Source organism: Trachurus trachurus, assembly GCF_905171665.1.
Source record: "Trachurus trachurus genome assembly, chromosome: 1".
NCBI classification, from domain to species: domain Eukaryota; kingdom Metazoa; phylum Chordata; class Actinopteri; order Carangiformes; family Carangidae; genus Trachurus; species Trachurus trachurus.
In genome coordinates, this window is record NC_139891.1 from 22,221,487 (window position 1) to 22,236,650 (window position 15,164).

General features: G+C 39.9%; 2 protein-coding genes across 2 annotated transcripts; both read right to left on the reverse strand.

Moving 5' to 3' along the window:
* Window positions 1–989: 989 nt before the first annotated feature.
* On the reverse strand, window positions 990–4,364 carry LOC310986265 (group XIIA secretory phospholipase A2-like). The gene is made up of 4 exons (XM_083972111.1): window positions 3,988–4,364; window positions 3,543–3,619; window positions 2,447–2,612; window positions 990–1,766 (listed from the first exon to the last, which is right to left on the reverse strand). The coding sequence occupies exons 1-4, from the start codon at window positions 4,205–4,207 to the stop codon at window positions 1,648–1,650; spliced, it is 582 nt and encodes a 193-aa protein (XP_083828237.1). The 5' UTR covers window positions 4,208–4,364; the 3' UTR covers window positions 990–1,647.
* A 926-nt stretch (window positions 4,365–5,290) lies between these two features.
* Window positions 5,291–14,168, reverse strand: dnajb14 (DnaJ heat shock protein family (Hsp40) member B14). Its single transcript, XM_083971651.1, has 8 exons — window positions 13,955–14,168; window positions 9,669–9,843; window positions 8,241–8,386; window positions 7,825–8,022; window positions 7,434–7,519; window positions 7,191–7,300; window positions 6,340–6,512; window positions 5,291–6,207 (listed from the first exon to the last, which is right to left on the reverse strand). Exons 1-8 carry the CDS (start codon window positions 14,085–14,087, stop codon window positions 6,083–6,085), a joined length of 1,146 nt encoding a protein of 381 aa, XP_083827777.1. The 5' UTR covers window positions 14,088–14,168; the 3' UTR covers window positions 5,291–6,082.
* Between the last annotated feature and the right edge of the window lie 996 nt (window positions 14,169–15,164).

Here is a 15,164-nt window from a genome sequence, read left to right on the forward strand (position 1 = left end):
ACAGATCAATTGTTCCATTAAGATTAAGGTTTTGGTGGAAGCATGAATGAAAACCACTTTACCTAAACCACGTAACACTTTGTATGTTTTCCCCAACATATTCACACTTGTGTGAAAGTCCTTCATTCCGTGCAGGACAGTTTTCATTGTCTTCTTTATGTCTGGAAGGAAGGAGGCAGATACACGTTAGAAAATAACAAGACCGGATCCTGAAATTGAAAACATTACAATAATACACTTAGAAAAAGGTTGTGAAATAAGAAGTTAGTTTACCTTCACTGTCCTTATCTCCATAATGCCAGGTGAAAAAATTGTCCAGGAGTGGTTCAATCTTGATTAATTTGTCAAGTACACTTTCCAGCCGGTCTTCAGTCTCTGAACCTTGTTTGGAGGCTGAAGTTTTGGAAAGAGAACAAATCCAACAGAAACAAAAGCACAGGTGCGATTATATCAGTCAATATCATGTTTGGAAGTTCCAATAAGCGGATCAAATCAAATGATCATAAAAATATTTAAAAGAAAAGAAGAAGCTGGTTTACCATCTTTTTGCGTAGGAACATTAAAAAAATTAAGCACCCTATCCAGTAACTGTTCGTAGTCGTTTACAACATCACAAATGCTTTCCACGGTCTTCATCCATTTTCGACTCTCTTGCTCATGGTTGGCGGCAGCAACATGTGGGAAAAAAACGGAGGAGCACAGAAACAGAACAATTAAAATGTAAGTATGACAAGCCATGATCCAGCGTCCAGTTGACACAAGCGTTTCCCTTCAAGTTAGCTTAGGTTTCATTTCATCTGATTTAATATGTGGGTAACGTTCAGGTTCCTTGTCCTATTTATAGCAATAAAGGTAGGCTTAAGAGCAGACATACCTGTTAGACCGCTCAGCAGCACCTTATTGTCCAAAGTGATCGTACAAATGAACAACTCAGCCAATCAGCAATCAACAACTGACTATTTTAAGAAAACACATAACTACCACGAAAAACATTTATTTATTTAATGACATTTTAGTTTAGTTTTTCTCCATATACAAAAGTTGAGCTCACCATAGTTTAATCCCCATGTAGTGTTTTACAAAGTCTAAATAAGGAAGACAGTTGCTCAGATGTTCCTAGTAGTTGCAAGGGAGATGGAAGTGGGCAATAATGTGTTTTTTTGTTTGTTTGTTGAGCTTTTTAAATACAGACAGTGATTACCAGGTCAATTAAACCTAAAAAAAAGTTTTATCAGTGATATATAACTAGAAAACTAGAAAATAACTAGAAAAGTACATTTCCATATTAGTTGTATTCTTGTTTCCTGTAGACAAAAAAGCACATTGCACATGTTCAGCTGACCTGCTGTATCTTGAATAAAACACATGGGCTACCGGAGCATTCAAAACCCAGGGAAACCCTGAACACCGGGTCCCAGTCCATCACAGTCCATTACACAGTATTGAAAAAATATAAATAATTAACTGCCGCACACAAACTTTATTATCTGTCCACTCTAAAAACTAAGGTCATTTCACATTCACTTGTCCGACAGAAGTGCGACACGTATCGACCCTCTGCTCTATCCCTGAGAAAACCTTTGAGCCCGAAGGAAGTTTATTGCCAACGTTGTGCTTCTGTTTCGTAGTCTTGTTTCTGTTGCAGTGTCACAGCTCCTTCTTGATCTCATACTGACACACACAGGAATCTCTCTGGCTGTCCAGGTACGGCTTACATCCCATGTGCATAACAGCGTCAAACAGCAGGGTCACCGCCGTCTCACAAGCTGCAGAGGTGGAGGAGAGAGGGAACAAGAGGAAGAAGAACATGAGAAAACACACAACAGTGCACAGGCAAGTTTGTTCAAAAACATACACAGTATTATCTAAATCAAGATTTTATTGTAGTTTACTACTACCAATTAAAAAATAACCAGCAACACTCAGTGTCCTTCTGATATCTTTAATGCCTCACTGGTACAGGCTACTATCACAAACCGGTTTTGACGGTCAGTCTTCGTCAGTGTGTGGCCGAGCACCACCAGACCTTTTTTCTTCTTTTGAGTGTGTGCGCTCTTCCTTCTTCTTTGATTTACTACTACCAATTAAACTGACTGTGATCCACATAGCACAGATTGAGGTGATCCAGATAATACAGATTGCAGTGCAGTGTGCAAATAAGGCTCTCTTTTGCCCTCTGCTGGACACATTTTTACAATTACACATGATCAACCAGCACAACACACAAGTAAAATAGAGGAGGTGCTCACCTGCAAAAAGAGAAATGTGATGTATGTATTGTATGTACAGAAAACTCCAGCAAAGTTCTGTAGTAGTTTGATGTATATCATTCTATATGATTTACTGATATCATAAAACCTGGACACTCACTGCAAAAACAACACACCTTAAACATCAGTATGTTGTATGGTATTGAGTCATAGCAAGCTACTCAGCTGCCTCTCACCTTGGACACTGTGGGCCAATCCCAGAGTTCTTTGCACGTTCCTGCAGATGGTCTCGAGACAGTCCTGGAACTCGTCATCACAGTCGTACTTCTCTCGGCCACAGGTGTCGTAGCAGCGATCGTGTTGGTTACAGCATTTGGTCATGGAGGGGATGCCTATGTCGAACTGGAGACAACATGAATCAGTGGTAAAACAGGACAAAAGGCAAAGTGTTGTGTGACTGTTCCAGTAGGTTTATTGCCGTTTATGAAATGTAGCTCCACGGCAAAAAAAATCTTACAACTCTTTCCAAGAGAGCCATATCTACATCTGTCTATTTCACGTTATAATTAATACGAAAAATAGCCATTTGTTACAAGCATCTGACTGATACTGCACTGAAAGTGTGCAGAAATATATTGAGGTGAACTGGTGCCATTTTAGAGTTGAAGGGTTGTCACATCAAATATTGAACTCATTCTTTGTTTTTTTCAAGGGCTGCACAATTAATCACTAATGCAATCAAAATAACGATACAATACAATAATAACAATACGGCCAATACGGTAAAATGTGTCACAACATTGTTGTGTGCATTTTTTGCCCCAAATGTATTGCGTTTCTACGGAGACATTCTGGCTTACAGTGACAAGTTTGTTTGGTGCAAGAAAATAAAATCAGATAATCAATTTTATTTTATTTTTATGTGAAAATTAAACACAAAAATCACCATTCCAAATTAAATTGCATAAAGCCATTGCAATATCTGCCCATATGATCATTATATGATGTTCTTTTGGCATATTTTGCAGCCCTTGTTCTCATTTTTATCACACTGTATAAATGTATTATATATAAATTACTATTCAAAATATAACTATTCCTCACTTACTTTAGTTCTGTGTTGCATGTCCTGAGCTAAATTAACAGATGAAATATTTGTCTCTGCTGATTGGTGGAAGAAGTATGAAACACACCAATGGCGTTCAGTTAACAGACACACACTGGCATGTTTGACTGATATCTTTTGTCTCTTTTTTTTTCTTTTTAAAGACAAAGATATCAGCTAAACTTGCACTTTGGCAGCAGGCGTATGATGCAACCTCACTACTATACCTGGAATCCAAACAGTGGGGAGCCACATCCATTGGGTGGTGGCTGCTTGTACTCAGGACGAGGCACCGGCGTGTAACCTGTGAGACAGGAGCAAAGGTGAAGATGTCTCTTGTTCTGTCACCGACGGTTATCTTGTTTTGTTAGAGATAAACACATCAGCACAGATGGTTTAATGGCTTACTGTGCCACTCAGGGCTGATACTCTAACTTCCAACTGATGCATAAACTCAACATATAATAAGGCTGACTCTTAATTATGATCAAAGATGATTTAAGATGAATTATTAAAGCACAGGTGTGAATATTGTCAGTGCTGTTTGGATGTATGCACTGGCACTAAAATGAAACACAGCCGCCGTTTGTGTTCTCTGTTAAACCTGTGTTTCATAGGTCACTCGTTCACTTTGAATCAGGTTTTCTAAGTAGAAACAAGACGCCGGTTTACCATCACTGCATCTATAGTGACACAGCCCGTCATCGCCACCAAACAAGTCCAGTGCTGCGTTCAGGTACGTGTCAATCTTGTGTATTCCGTTGCGAATAGTTTTCAGAGTCATCCTCCAGTCTGGAGTCTCCGGCTCTTGGTTGGAGGCAGATACATGTGGGAAACATCCGCAGGAGAGTGAAGCCAAGAGAAAAACACAGGTGTAGCTGTGGTAGAGCATAGTCCACCTCTCGTCAAGGGGCCAGGAAACCTGCGTTTCCCGGTTCGTCGATAATCTTTGGCTGATTTTACTCCTCAGGACATTCGTTTCGATCGCATCTCAAGTTTCACTTCTGCTTGTTTTCAACTTCATTTCCAAGGTACGAACCTACCAGCTGTAACTACTATGGTCGACGTTTCCGGGTTTGACGATATCACGTGACCGCTGATAAACCAACCGGGACGAAGCTACGTCAGCAGAAGAATTACTACAACCGACGTAATGTCAAAATATAAAATTATAAATTCAGTCTCTCCAACAACGTTTCTAAAGATCATATGTTTATTTTTTAGAAATACGTTTTTAATATGGGCGTTATCTTTTTTTTTCTCTCTCTCTCTCTTTACATTAGCAGGGGTACATCTATCGTCATGGCAACCCCTCAATTTGCCGTGGCAACCTCTGAACCTCAGGCCAGAGCCACAGCTGAGATTCAGACGCTTTTCCCCACATGTTCATGAAGTCACACACGTAACCTTTATGATAATTAAGTTTCTAAGTCTGAGGTTCTTCGAGGAAATTTGATAGTTATTATACTTTTATAAATGAAACGGAGAACTAACAATATAAAAATTATATATGTCAATCAATATTTCCATGCTGATGTGTCTTGTTTTTTTGAAAATGCATCTGATATGATATATGGGACTAAAAAAAATATGTTATTTATTAATATGAGAGATATTATGGATAGAAATCATGTCTTTAACAATCTCATTTTTATAGTTCATTTTGCATTACCAAAAATGGTCTAAAAGGAATCTCACATGGTGAAAAAGTAACCAGCAAATGTTTATAATTATTAGATCAGAGTAGATTCATTTTCTATAGGTCGACTAACTGACTGGCGGATCGTTGCTGCTGTTTTGTACAAAATAAGTATCCTACTGTCCACTGACTTGAGCAGCAGCAGAAACCTTGAAACACGTAATAAAACATGGGCAAATAACTCCAAAACGTTTTCCATGGATTCATACCACTTAATATAAGTGAAAGAAAATTGTTTATTTTTTTATTTGAATCAAGTCTTCTGAACAACATCTGAATCAGAAAAACAAATACATCCAGACTATGGTAATAATTTCACTTTATTTAAATGATTAGGCGAGCATTGAAGAAAAATCCTTTTCTTCTATAGTTACTTAAATAAATTTCAAACATTCCAAAATGAAAATGTACAACCATTAATGAATGACAGTTTTGGTGTCCTTCCATGTTGAGTCCCAAACACCTTCACATTCTGAAGTGGACAATGTAAAAAATGTTCACTATTGGCAAAACTATGATCCACTGGTCTTCATCCACACTTGGAGTTGAGTAGGAAGCTAAAAGAAGCGTTCTGTGTTCTTCATTTCCCTCTTTTGTTTCTGTGTTCTTCAAAAAAAAAATGGTTTGGCTGGAGGACAGCTTATATTCATGTCAAGCAGATGGTAAAAAAATCTGTTGGTCGACCTTAAGAGAGTGTTTTTTTTGTTTGTTTTTTTTTTAAGCAAGAATGCCTCTCACTACTCGAAGCACATGCCTTTACACAATCAAGTGTCCTTGTCCTTGTTTCCGGGATAAAACACGAGAGGAGCAGAGTAAACAAAAGAAAACGCCTGGGGCTTTTCTACAGTGTGTAGACTGGTTCATTAGGTTGTAACAAGGCGATTCCTGGGGTCAGGCTGGAGCGAGGAGGTTGGTGGGGGGATATGAGGAGAGGGGCAGTTTAAAACTTCAACAATAGACCTATATTATTTCTTTAAGTTTTTGCTCCTAGTGTAAAGACTTCCTTTAAAAAAAACATGAACATACACATCTATTAATTTACATCTACAGGATCTAAAAGCGTCCAACTCATCCGCCTCTGAAGAGGTTATTTAGTCTGTCCAGCTCCCGGCAGTTATCCATGGTCATGAGCTCCGCCTTCTTGCGCATTCGATCATCCCTGTATACTTTAGCAGCATACAGCAGGTCTGTTTCTGAAAGAGACGAGCAAGAAAACAATACGAGTGAGAAACAAAGAGTGCTGTGGGAAACAAAAGTGAACAGCGGATATGATTATTGAACTCAGTGAGCTAGTTTTTGAGGGTGTATTAAAAAAAAACACTCACTTGTCTGTCGCTCCTTCCAGCAATTATTTCTGACATTCGCTACATAGTCCTCCTCCACATTTTTCTCAATCTGCTGCAGCGCCGAGCCCTTGAACTCAGTCCTGAAGTCTTTAGTGACATAGAAGTCGACGCGCAGGTTTTCTGTCTGCCGTTTTACAGTCTGACCCGTGGACCTGGAGGAGATGGATCGGATAAAAAGTGAAAATGTGACTGTAGTTACCCTCCACATGTTGAAAGAAGGGTAGCTTTTTGTATGTCTATGTCTGTTTTTTGCTGAAAACATGCTCTGCAAAGAACTGAGAGAATCATTTGGAACATATCCAGTACATACAGTGAACACTAAAGTGAGAGAAGAGTTACATAAAGATGAGATGACATAGTGTTCAGTGTTTCCCCCAGAAAATTTGTTAGTTATGGTGTCTGTCCGGGGGGGGTCGCGCCGTATTAAGTTTTGCTTTTACCAGGCACTGCTGTTATGCATGCGCGCTTCTCTGTGGTGTGTATGTGTGTGAATGAGATGAATGAACGGAGCGATCGTCCGACCGGGGGGGGGGGGTATCGCTAGTATATACATTTTTCTTTTTTTGAAGACGTTAGTTTAGGCGGCAGTCCTTTGTTGTTAAGGCAGCCGCCTTAACAGGAAAGCGCTGCAGGAAACCCTGGTGTTGTGTATGACAAAGTTTCCTCAGGCGTCAGGTGACACTTTATACAAAAGACCGACTGTGCAAGGTAAACTACTCATGAAATAAGTGTTATCTTTACTAGAGATCTGACAGGTGAATGAACTAATTTCACAAATTCAAATTGTGATTTGCACTTTATTGTTGTCCCCAGAGTGTGTGTGCACTTACGGTCTAGAGTAGAGGCTGTAAGGCGGAGGGGACACCATCATCTGGCTCAGTATTGACACTAAAATCAGGACCACGATGGGCATCAGCTGGATAAACATTGAGAAACCTCCCTGGAGACAAACACAGTACAACAACTCAAGTCACATGTTTGTGGTCGAATGAACAGCGTAGATGTGCATAAACTTAAAACTGTAATAGTACATGTGAAAATAGCTATGTTAAATTCTGGACTTATCCACATACATCTCCTCTTTCTTCTGTTCTCTCTTGGCGGTAATCATTCTGATGGCTGTAACTCGTCCTGCCGTTGGTGAAGGTGTGTGCACTCGCTGCAAAAAGAAATAGTAAATGACATGTTCATACTGCTCTACATTATTTGATACGTCAGGCGAGATGTGCAGTGATCGTTTCTAATAGTGCATCAATCATCCAAACAAAGCAAGATTTATAGCTGTGATTTCAAAACCTAATCATTTTTTTTTTTTTGAATTTTTGCATATTGCTAAAAATGACTGGATCTACTAGGTGCATATGTCATGTGTGGATTTCATCACATCACATGAAGGAGTGAATAAATTAGTGTTATTTTTCCTTCCATGTTCCATGACACTACATGATGTGAGTGCTCACTTACAGGAGGGGAAGCCACCTCCAAAGAACATGTTGAAGAGGTCTTCAGGAGTGATATCAGCCTCAAAGCCTCTGTGGAAGTCAAAGCCTCCTCCGTGCGAGTGACCTGGGGGGCTGCTGCTGCTTAGCTCCTCTGATCCCGTCAAGTCATACTGCCGTCTTTTGTCTGCGTTGCTCAGCACTGCATATGCGTTACCAATCTCTGGAAAATGACAAAGTCAGGACATTGGTGCTTAGTCAGTGAACTGTTTGGGTCTGGACTCGTAAATTACTATGGCAAACTTTTCCACCAAGCTTTCCAGAAACAACAGGTGTGAATCAGGGGTCAAATCTGCACGTCACTAAATTCACAGTCAATTATATTTTCAATAGGACAGGTTTTGAGTACAGCAACACCCAATTATAGAAGGGCGTACTTACTTTTAAAGGCCTCTGTTGCTCCCGGTGCATGATTTTTGTCTGGATGGAACTTGAGCGCTAGTTTCCTGTAGGCTTTCTTGAGCTCATCCTCACTGGCTTCTTTACTGACACCCAGAACTTCATAATAGTCCTTACACCGCTTTATTCTGAAGGAGAGGGCCAGCAGGTGAACAAAATGTAGTGCAACATACTTGAAATGCAGAAATGAAATGTCTGGTTTATCTTTCACTTTTTGAGCAACAGCAGACAGGTGGTTAGATTGGAACTCAAAATGACATGTTGATGGTTTTGGGTTTGTCACACAGACAAGTGACACTCAAAATGCATTTCCTGGAAATAATAGTCAAGACTAAGCTCTTCATACCACAGCCGTTACCATTATATTACCTCACCTATTACTACCTTACTCACGCAGACAATATTAAACATTTAGAAAAGCCATTTACCATGTATACATTCTGCTAAACAGTTGTCAGTGAGAGACATATTTGCTACTCATGTTTTATTTCCACCACCTTACATACCAAAGAAAACAGCAGTCCCTATAGATGGGAGTCCTATTCCAAATTAATTGAGGATACACATGCAGACAGAAACTACACATTTGTCATCTCTAGCTGACTAACAGGACACACCCCAATGTTTCAGAGTAATTTCCCAACTGGTAGATGATGCATTCGGTATTACAAAATGCGCTATTTTTTAGTTATCGATATGCATCACAAAATAGCAACTGTGTGAAAAAGTTAATATAGAATTAACAAATTTATGTCCATTTTCTCACATTTTGATTACAATTTGCTCAGAATCATTTGGACAATTGAATCATTATATAACGCTAATGAGTAGAACTGTGATATGAACACAATACACAGCCAATCTCACGTAGATGGCATGATGTAATTTTTAACTCACTGATGGTTTCTCTAAGGATTTAGTAGAAAAATATCAGGGGAAAGGGTGACTAGGTTTCTCTGCAATACATTGCTGGGATTGCGTTACACCTAGCAGGAGTTTTTTTTATCTGAGGAGTACAACTCAAGTAGCCTATAGCATCTTTCTAATGATCTGGTAGGTGGGTGTATGTGGGTAATATGTACTGACTCTCTTGCTTCCTTTCTTGCCGTAGCCCTGCTGCATGGTCTAAAATTAGAGCATGTAGTGGTTACCTGGTATCTAGTTCACACTGTTGTACGTCTCTCACTCTCTGCCCTCATGGGCAACACAATCAACCTCAAGAGGTTCCCATAGCAATAGCTGTGTGCACAACACTGCGGGGACTACTACACAGTGTCGTCCTCCAGCCACAGATGAAGAGTCAGATTAAGTGAGACAGAAAGAGTCAAAGCACCAAACTGGTCGACCGAGGATGGACAAAGAACAGCACAGCAATTAAAGGGGAGACCTAGTGAACGCTACAACTCTCACCTTTGCACACCTTCAAGCTGGTCTTTGGTGAAGCTCTTTGCTACATCCCCTCCACCAGACTCTTGGCTTTCCCTTTCTGGTTTGGCACCAGAGCTGTCTGAGCTTTCTGCTGGTCTCCTTCTGTATGCGCCATTTCCTGTCGAGCTCCCATTCTTCGTTAATGCATCCAACAAAGCTGAAGAGGGAGGAGTTAAGAGGTCAAAGCAAGCTAAAGGTAAATTACATAGAAAATCATTATCTTCTGTGTCTTGTTCTAATGACTCCCTGAAGTTAAACCGGACACATACATTTCCACATAAGAAAAGCTTTAAAACTGCTTTAACACAAGGCTTGAAGAACAAATGATCTGATTACTGATTTCAGACAATGTAAAACTGTCACACACATACACACACACAGACTTAACAATGAACAGCGATGTCCCTGGCATGGCAGGAAATGAACACAAGCCAAACGCAGGCATGGATTTACAGTCCTTTGTTGCCATGGGCCAATTTGGTGGGGGGAACTTCATAATCTAACAATGGTATTGATAGGTTCACTTCCAGTTAAAAGAATTTCAAGCATTTTCTCCACATTATAATTTTTCCTAATACAATTCAGCTGGACCATTAAGACTTTTAAATCTCTTAATTTAAAGCCTGGAAAATACAAGAAAAAAGGCCACAGACTACAAAGAAAAAGTTTTCACCACAGGCCAGGAAACCAGCAGACATAACCTAATGTGGCACATTTTCAAAGCACAAAGTTAACAATGATAAATGTTAAAGTCTAAACCCAACATCAGCCATCACTTCCAGTTGACTGTATTGCACTGAAAAGTGCATCAGAAATGTAGTAAGGGTTCACATTCCTTCAAACCAGCTCTAAAAAAAAATAACACAACCTAATGCAGACAAAAGTACAGCTTTTCAAGTTTTACTTGAAACAAACTGTTTTCTGCATGAATGTAAGGTGTTGTACACCTTTCTCAGATTGAACCCCAACACCCGACATTACAGATCAAGTGTAAAAACTATTTTGTTTTCACTGGCAGTTTTTCCTTCAATCACCATCCGAGTCCAGTTTCCGACTCCCACCCAGGAGGTGACCAGTTGTCCATTACCAAACTGTCAATGATTCACAAAATGCCTGTTGCATATTAACACCACAATTCACAGACAGTTAGTTAGCATAATATAGTAGGCCTACTATTAAATCACTATAACACATCAAAGACACAATGACACACAATCATTGAGCTGACGACTGTGTCAGGACAAAAAATGTCGACCGTGCCGTCATGACAGCAAGACAATTTCAAATTCACATTTCACTTAAAGTCCTCTCTTAGTTACACAATATGCCACAACATGTATGAGTGTTTACATCTTATTTACTTTTCTAGCCGATTTCCACTATTTGAGCTGTTCTTCCAGCAATTCAAATACAACTCTATCGGAGAATATTATGTCTGGTGTAAAGACAGTGCAGCAACAGTAACGACTTATTTTGGGCTTAGCAGCATAAATGCCTTTCACTGATACATTGTTCTGAATAGTTTACCAATGCATTATTCATTATTATACACTTTGTTCTCGTGAAATGCAAGCGCACTCTTCCTCTTGCACAACTATAATCCTCATATCCCCGGCAGCTTCCTGACTTAACATGTTGAAAAACACAACAGTGTAATGTTTATAGTATATTTTATCTATTACGCCTTGTACTGTTTACATCCTACAGCTCTAGCTCTCCTATGCTGGACCTTATATTTCTGCCACAAAGCCAGTTGGTAACGATCTCACTGATGAAAGAAAGGGCTTTATGTTATGGCCACAAGCTCCATGTGACTGCTGTGTTCTTAAGTGGCTTGAGGAATGCCGATGTACAGGTGCCTGCTTCTTCGGTCAACCCGTCAACCCGCCATGTGGGCTTGCAACAACCATGTCGCCCACAGCCAGACATACACACATTACACCAGTTACAGGAGTCACCAGCAAGCTTGTCAAGCCAACGGGAAAACGCATAAGGGGGTTAAGAAGCAGCAGTGTAAGGCAATAATTTTGTTTTTCTATGAATGTTTTCACTGCTCCTTTTCTTCTTCTTCTTCTTACTACGGCACGGTGGCACAGTGGTTAGCACTGTTGCCTCACAGCAAGAAGGTCCTGGGTTCGAATCCCCGGCCGCCCAGGTCCTTTCTGTGTGGAGTTTGCATGTTCTCCCCGTGTCTGCGTGGGTTTCCTCCGGGTGCTCCGGTTTCCCCCACCACTAAAAAACATGCCAGCTAGCTGGAGTTGGTCCCCGGGCGCAGAGATGCAGAGAAAGAATTTCACTGTACTAGCTGTATATGTGACAAATAAAGTACCTTTACCTTACTACTACTACTACTAAATAAGAATTATATTAGTGCCAGTGTATCTTCTTCAATATAAAAAGCTAATTATATTTTTACCTGCTAGTGTTAGTAGCTAATTATTTCTTCTTCCAACAAGGTTAGTTTTCTGTTATGTCAGTCTGTCTATTGGCAAGTTATGTGAACAGCAACAAACTCCCTCCACTCCTCTACTCCTTTAAAAAACAGCAAACCAACCCATCAAGATTTCAAACTCTTATCTTGAAAAGGCGCCAAGCTGGAGAACCAACACGCTCCATAACTCATGTGCTCCCTTCAATACACACACAGAGTAGCTTTGTTTGTTTGAAACACCTTTTTTGTTTACCACCTCTTTTGCATAACACTATTTTATAATGTCTATGTTTATTGCACTGCCTTATAATGTACACACGTTACATTTCAGCACATATCTATGTGAACTGAAGTTGCTTATATTGGTGTTGACCAGTCAAAACCACAGCTGCAGTGACATCTTTTTTTTTCTGCATGTCTCTCTCTGTCACTTGCTCACTTTGCTTTATGTAATGTAATTCAATAACTTGAAGATAATTAAAAATTGTTCAACCAAAGTATAGAGGGTACACTTGTGTAACCATCTGAAAACTTGGTTGCACCAGTGTCAAACACTTAAGCAGGTTCTGTGCTGCGTTATTCTGTTCAATCCAAACTTTGTTTCAATTAAATATGGTATAGATTTTATATAAAATTAGATCATTTTAAATATGAATTAAATTGTCTAGCCACATGATTGTGCCTACTGATACTGAGTGCAGTAAATAGTCTCTGGAAAATGGTCTGGCATTGGTTTGGTCTCATTCTTGGATCCCCATTGGTCATGACTACAACACTATCTTATACAGTACATTTGATTATCTGAAAGCTGATCCATCTGAATTACACATTGGTGTGTGTGTGTGTGTGTGTGTGCTCTTGTATGACACTCCGCTGGTAGCTAACTAGCTTTAGCAATATTTTCCATGGCAACCGGCAGGTTACAATGCAACACCTAAGGAGACAGGAGTCAGTGAACATGTCTACACATTTAAGAGCTTTTCGGATGGACAATCCACACAACACCTGTCTGTCTGTCTGTGTGTCTGTCAGGCCCTGGCCCATCCTCGCTCCAACAGTACAGTGCACTCAGGCAGCTGTGTCCTGGATTAGCCCATAACTTGGAGGCTCTCTCCGGGTCAATCATTCAATTAAAGGATTGGCACTGGGCTCTGTGGCCTGGACAACACGAGCCGCTCGCCCTACATCCATCCATCCATCCATCCATCCTACACTACACTACACTACACTACACGACAGCCTGTTTGTTTGCCTTGTCCTGACTGAAATCCCGACAAAATAACACGACCTTTTTTTCTTTTTTTTAATATCATCACATGCTGTTAAATGGAGGTCAAAGCATAATAATAGCAGCTCAACTAAATCTTTAAGAGGCTACAACCAGGAAAAGGTTAGCGTCAACGCTGCTCAAATGCGGCTGGATGTTTGGTGTTAACAGGTGGTGTAGTTCGTTTGTACTAGCTGCTGATAACACAAGGCTTCAATATTGATCATCTGTATCAATTTATTAGCGTAATTTAACATTTTAAACCCCCCAGATTGACAGCAAGCGAAACGCAGGCTAGGTTAGCCAACAGGCCTTACGTTACACTGAGCGACGTCAACTCGGATGTTGCTTAATAATTTCCTGTCTCTAAAAAACCGTAGCTTCTTCTTCCATTTACACCTAAATATGAAACACCTGTTCGTGCCCACCGTGTAACAGTCAACCGGTGGGTTCATTCATGTGAGCTTCAAGTCGTCAGGTATGTTAACACACGTACATGCTAACACCTGGTCAGTTTAAAGTCCGCGCTGAGCTAACGTTAGCTGTGTGTGCGGCCACAAACGACGTTACCTTTGGCTCTGTCAGTCGGGTACAACTTCTCCGCTTTGTTGAGAAACTTCACCGCTTTCTCCTTGTCTCCGGCCTCGATGGCTTTCTTCGCTATATGTATACATTTTTCAGCTTCGTCTCTGTTCCCTTCCATCTTCTCTTCTTTTCCTCTTCCTTCCTCTCTCTCTCTCTCTCTGTCTCTCCCCGGCGGAGTCAGCTGATCCGCTGCTGCCGCACCACGTGCTCAGCAGCACTGACAGCGGTCTGAGGGAAACAGCTGCAGCTCCCAGTCCCAACCACTGTGGATCTATCCAACACCGTTTCATTTTCATCAGTCACAGCCCGACTTATTGCGTATGTTTGTTTCCAATAAGAAAAAAAAAGTTTAATGGTGGAAGATTCAATTACACTCAATAGACCTACTATAAAACTCGATTACAAGTAAAACTCCTACTTAAATACAAGTACAGAGGTAACAAGAGTTAATTGTAGCCTGTCCATGCTTTATCTTATGGACAATTTTCTCCCTTTGGATGCCACAGTTTTAGAGGGGGAGGGAAATATACATTTTAAATATTTAAAATAGAATACATTCGTCCAAATGTCTATCACTACAAAGAGACATGCCTCTTTGGACAGACCGCTCATGTATATCCTAATATAGGGTATGCTCGCAGTAGACACAGGGCATACTGTATGGTATATTTATATTATGAAATTTTGAATGGAGCAAGACAACTTTAAAATAAATACAATTCTGTTATGGCACTATGCCATCTACACACATTAAACCTGAGCTGAAGCACTAAACCAGTAACACTGTAGCTACTGTATGCAGTGCACATCCATGTGTTTTTTGTAGCTAGCAGGTACAGTCATGCATGCAAGTCAAATGAAATGTCACACAAACACCTGGAAAATATATATAATTAATTATATTTTATGTTTATTTAGTACAGGACATAATTTGATTCAATTCATAATATTTATTCAGTTATTAATATTTACCCACAGCAATTCGTGCAGAAGATAAAGAAAATGAACAACTATTTACAAGAAGTACTGCGGCAGGACACAGCTTAAAAAAAACACATAGGCCTACTTAAAAACAATGAAATAAATGTAATCCATTGAATAAAATACAATGATAAAGAAAAATAAACATCAAAAAATAATATTATAATATAATATAATACAATCTAATAATCTCAAACTTTATATAATCGTCTAC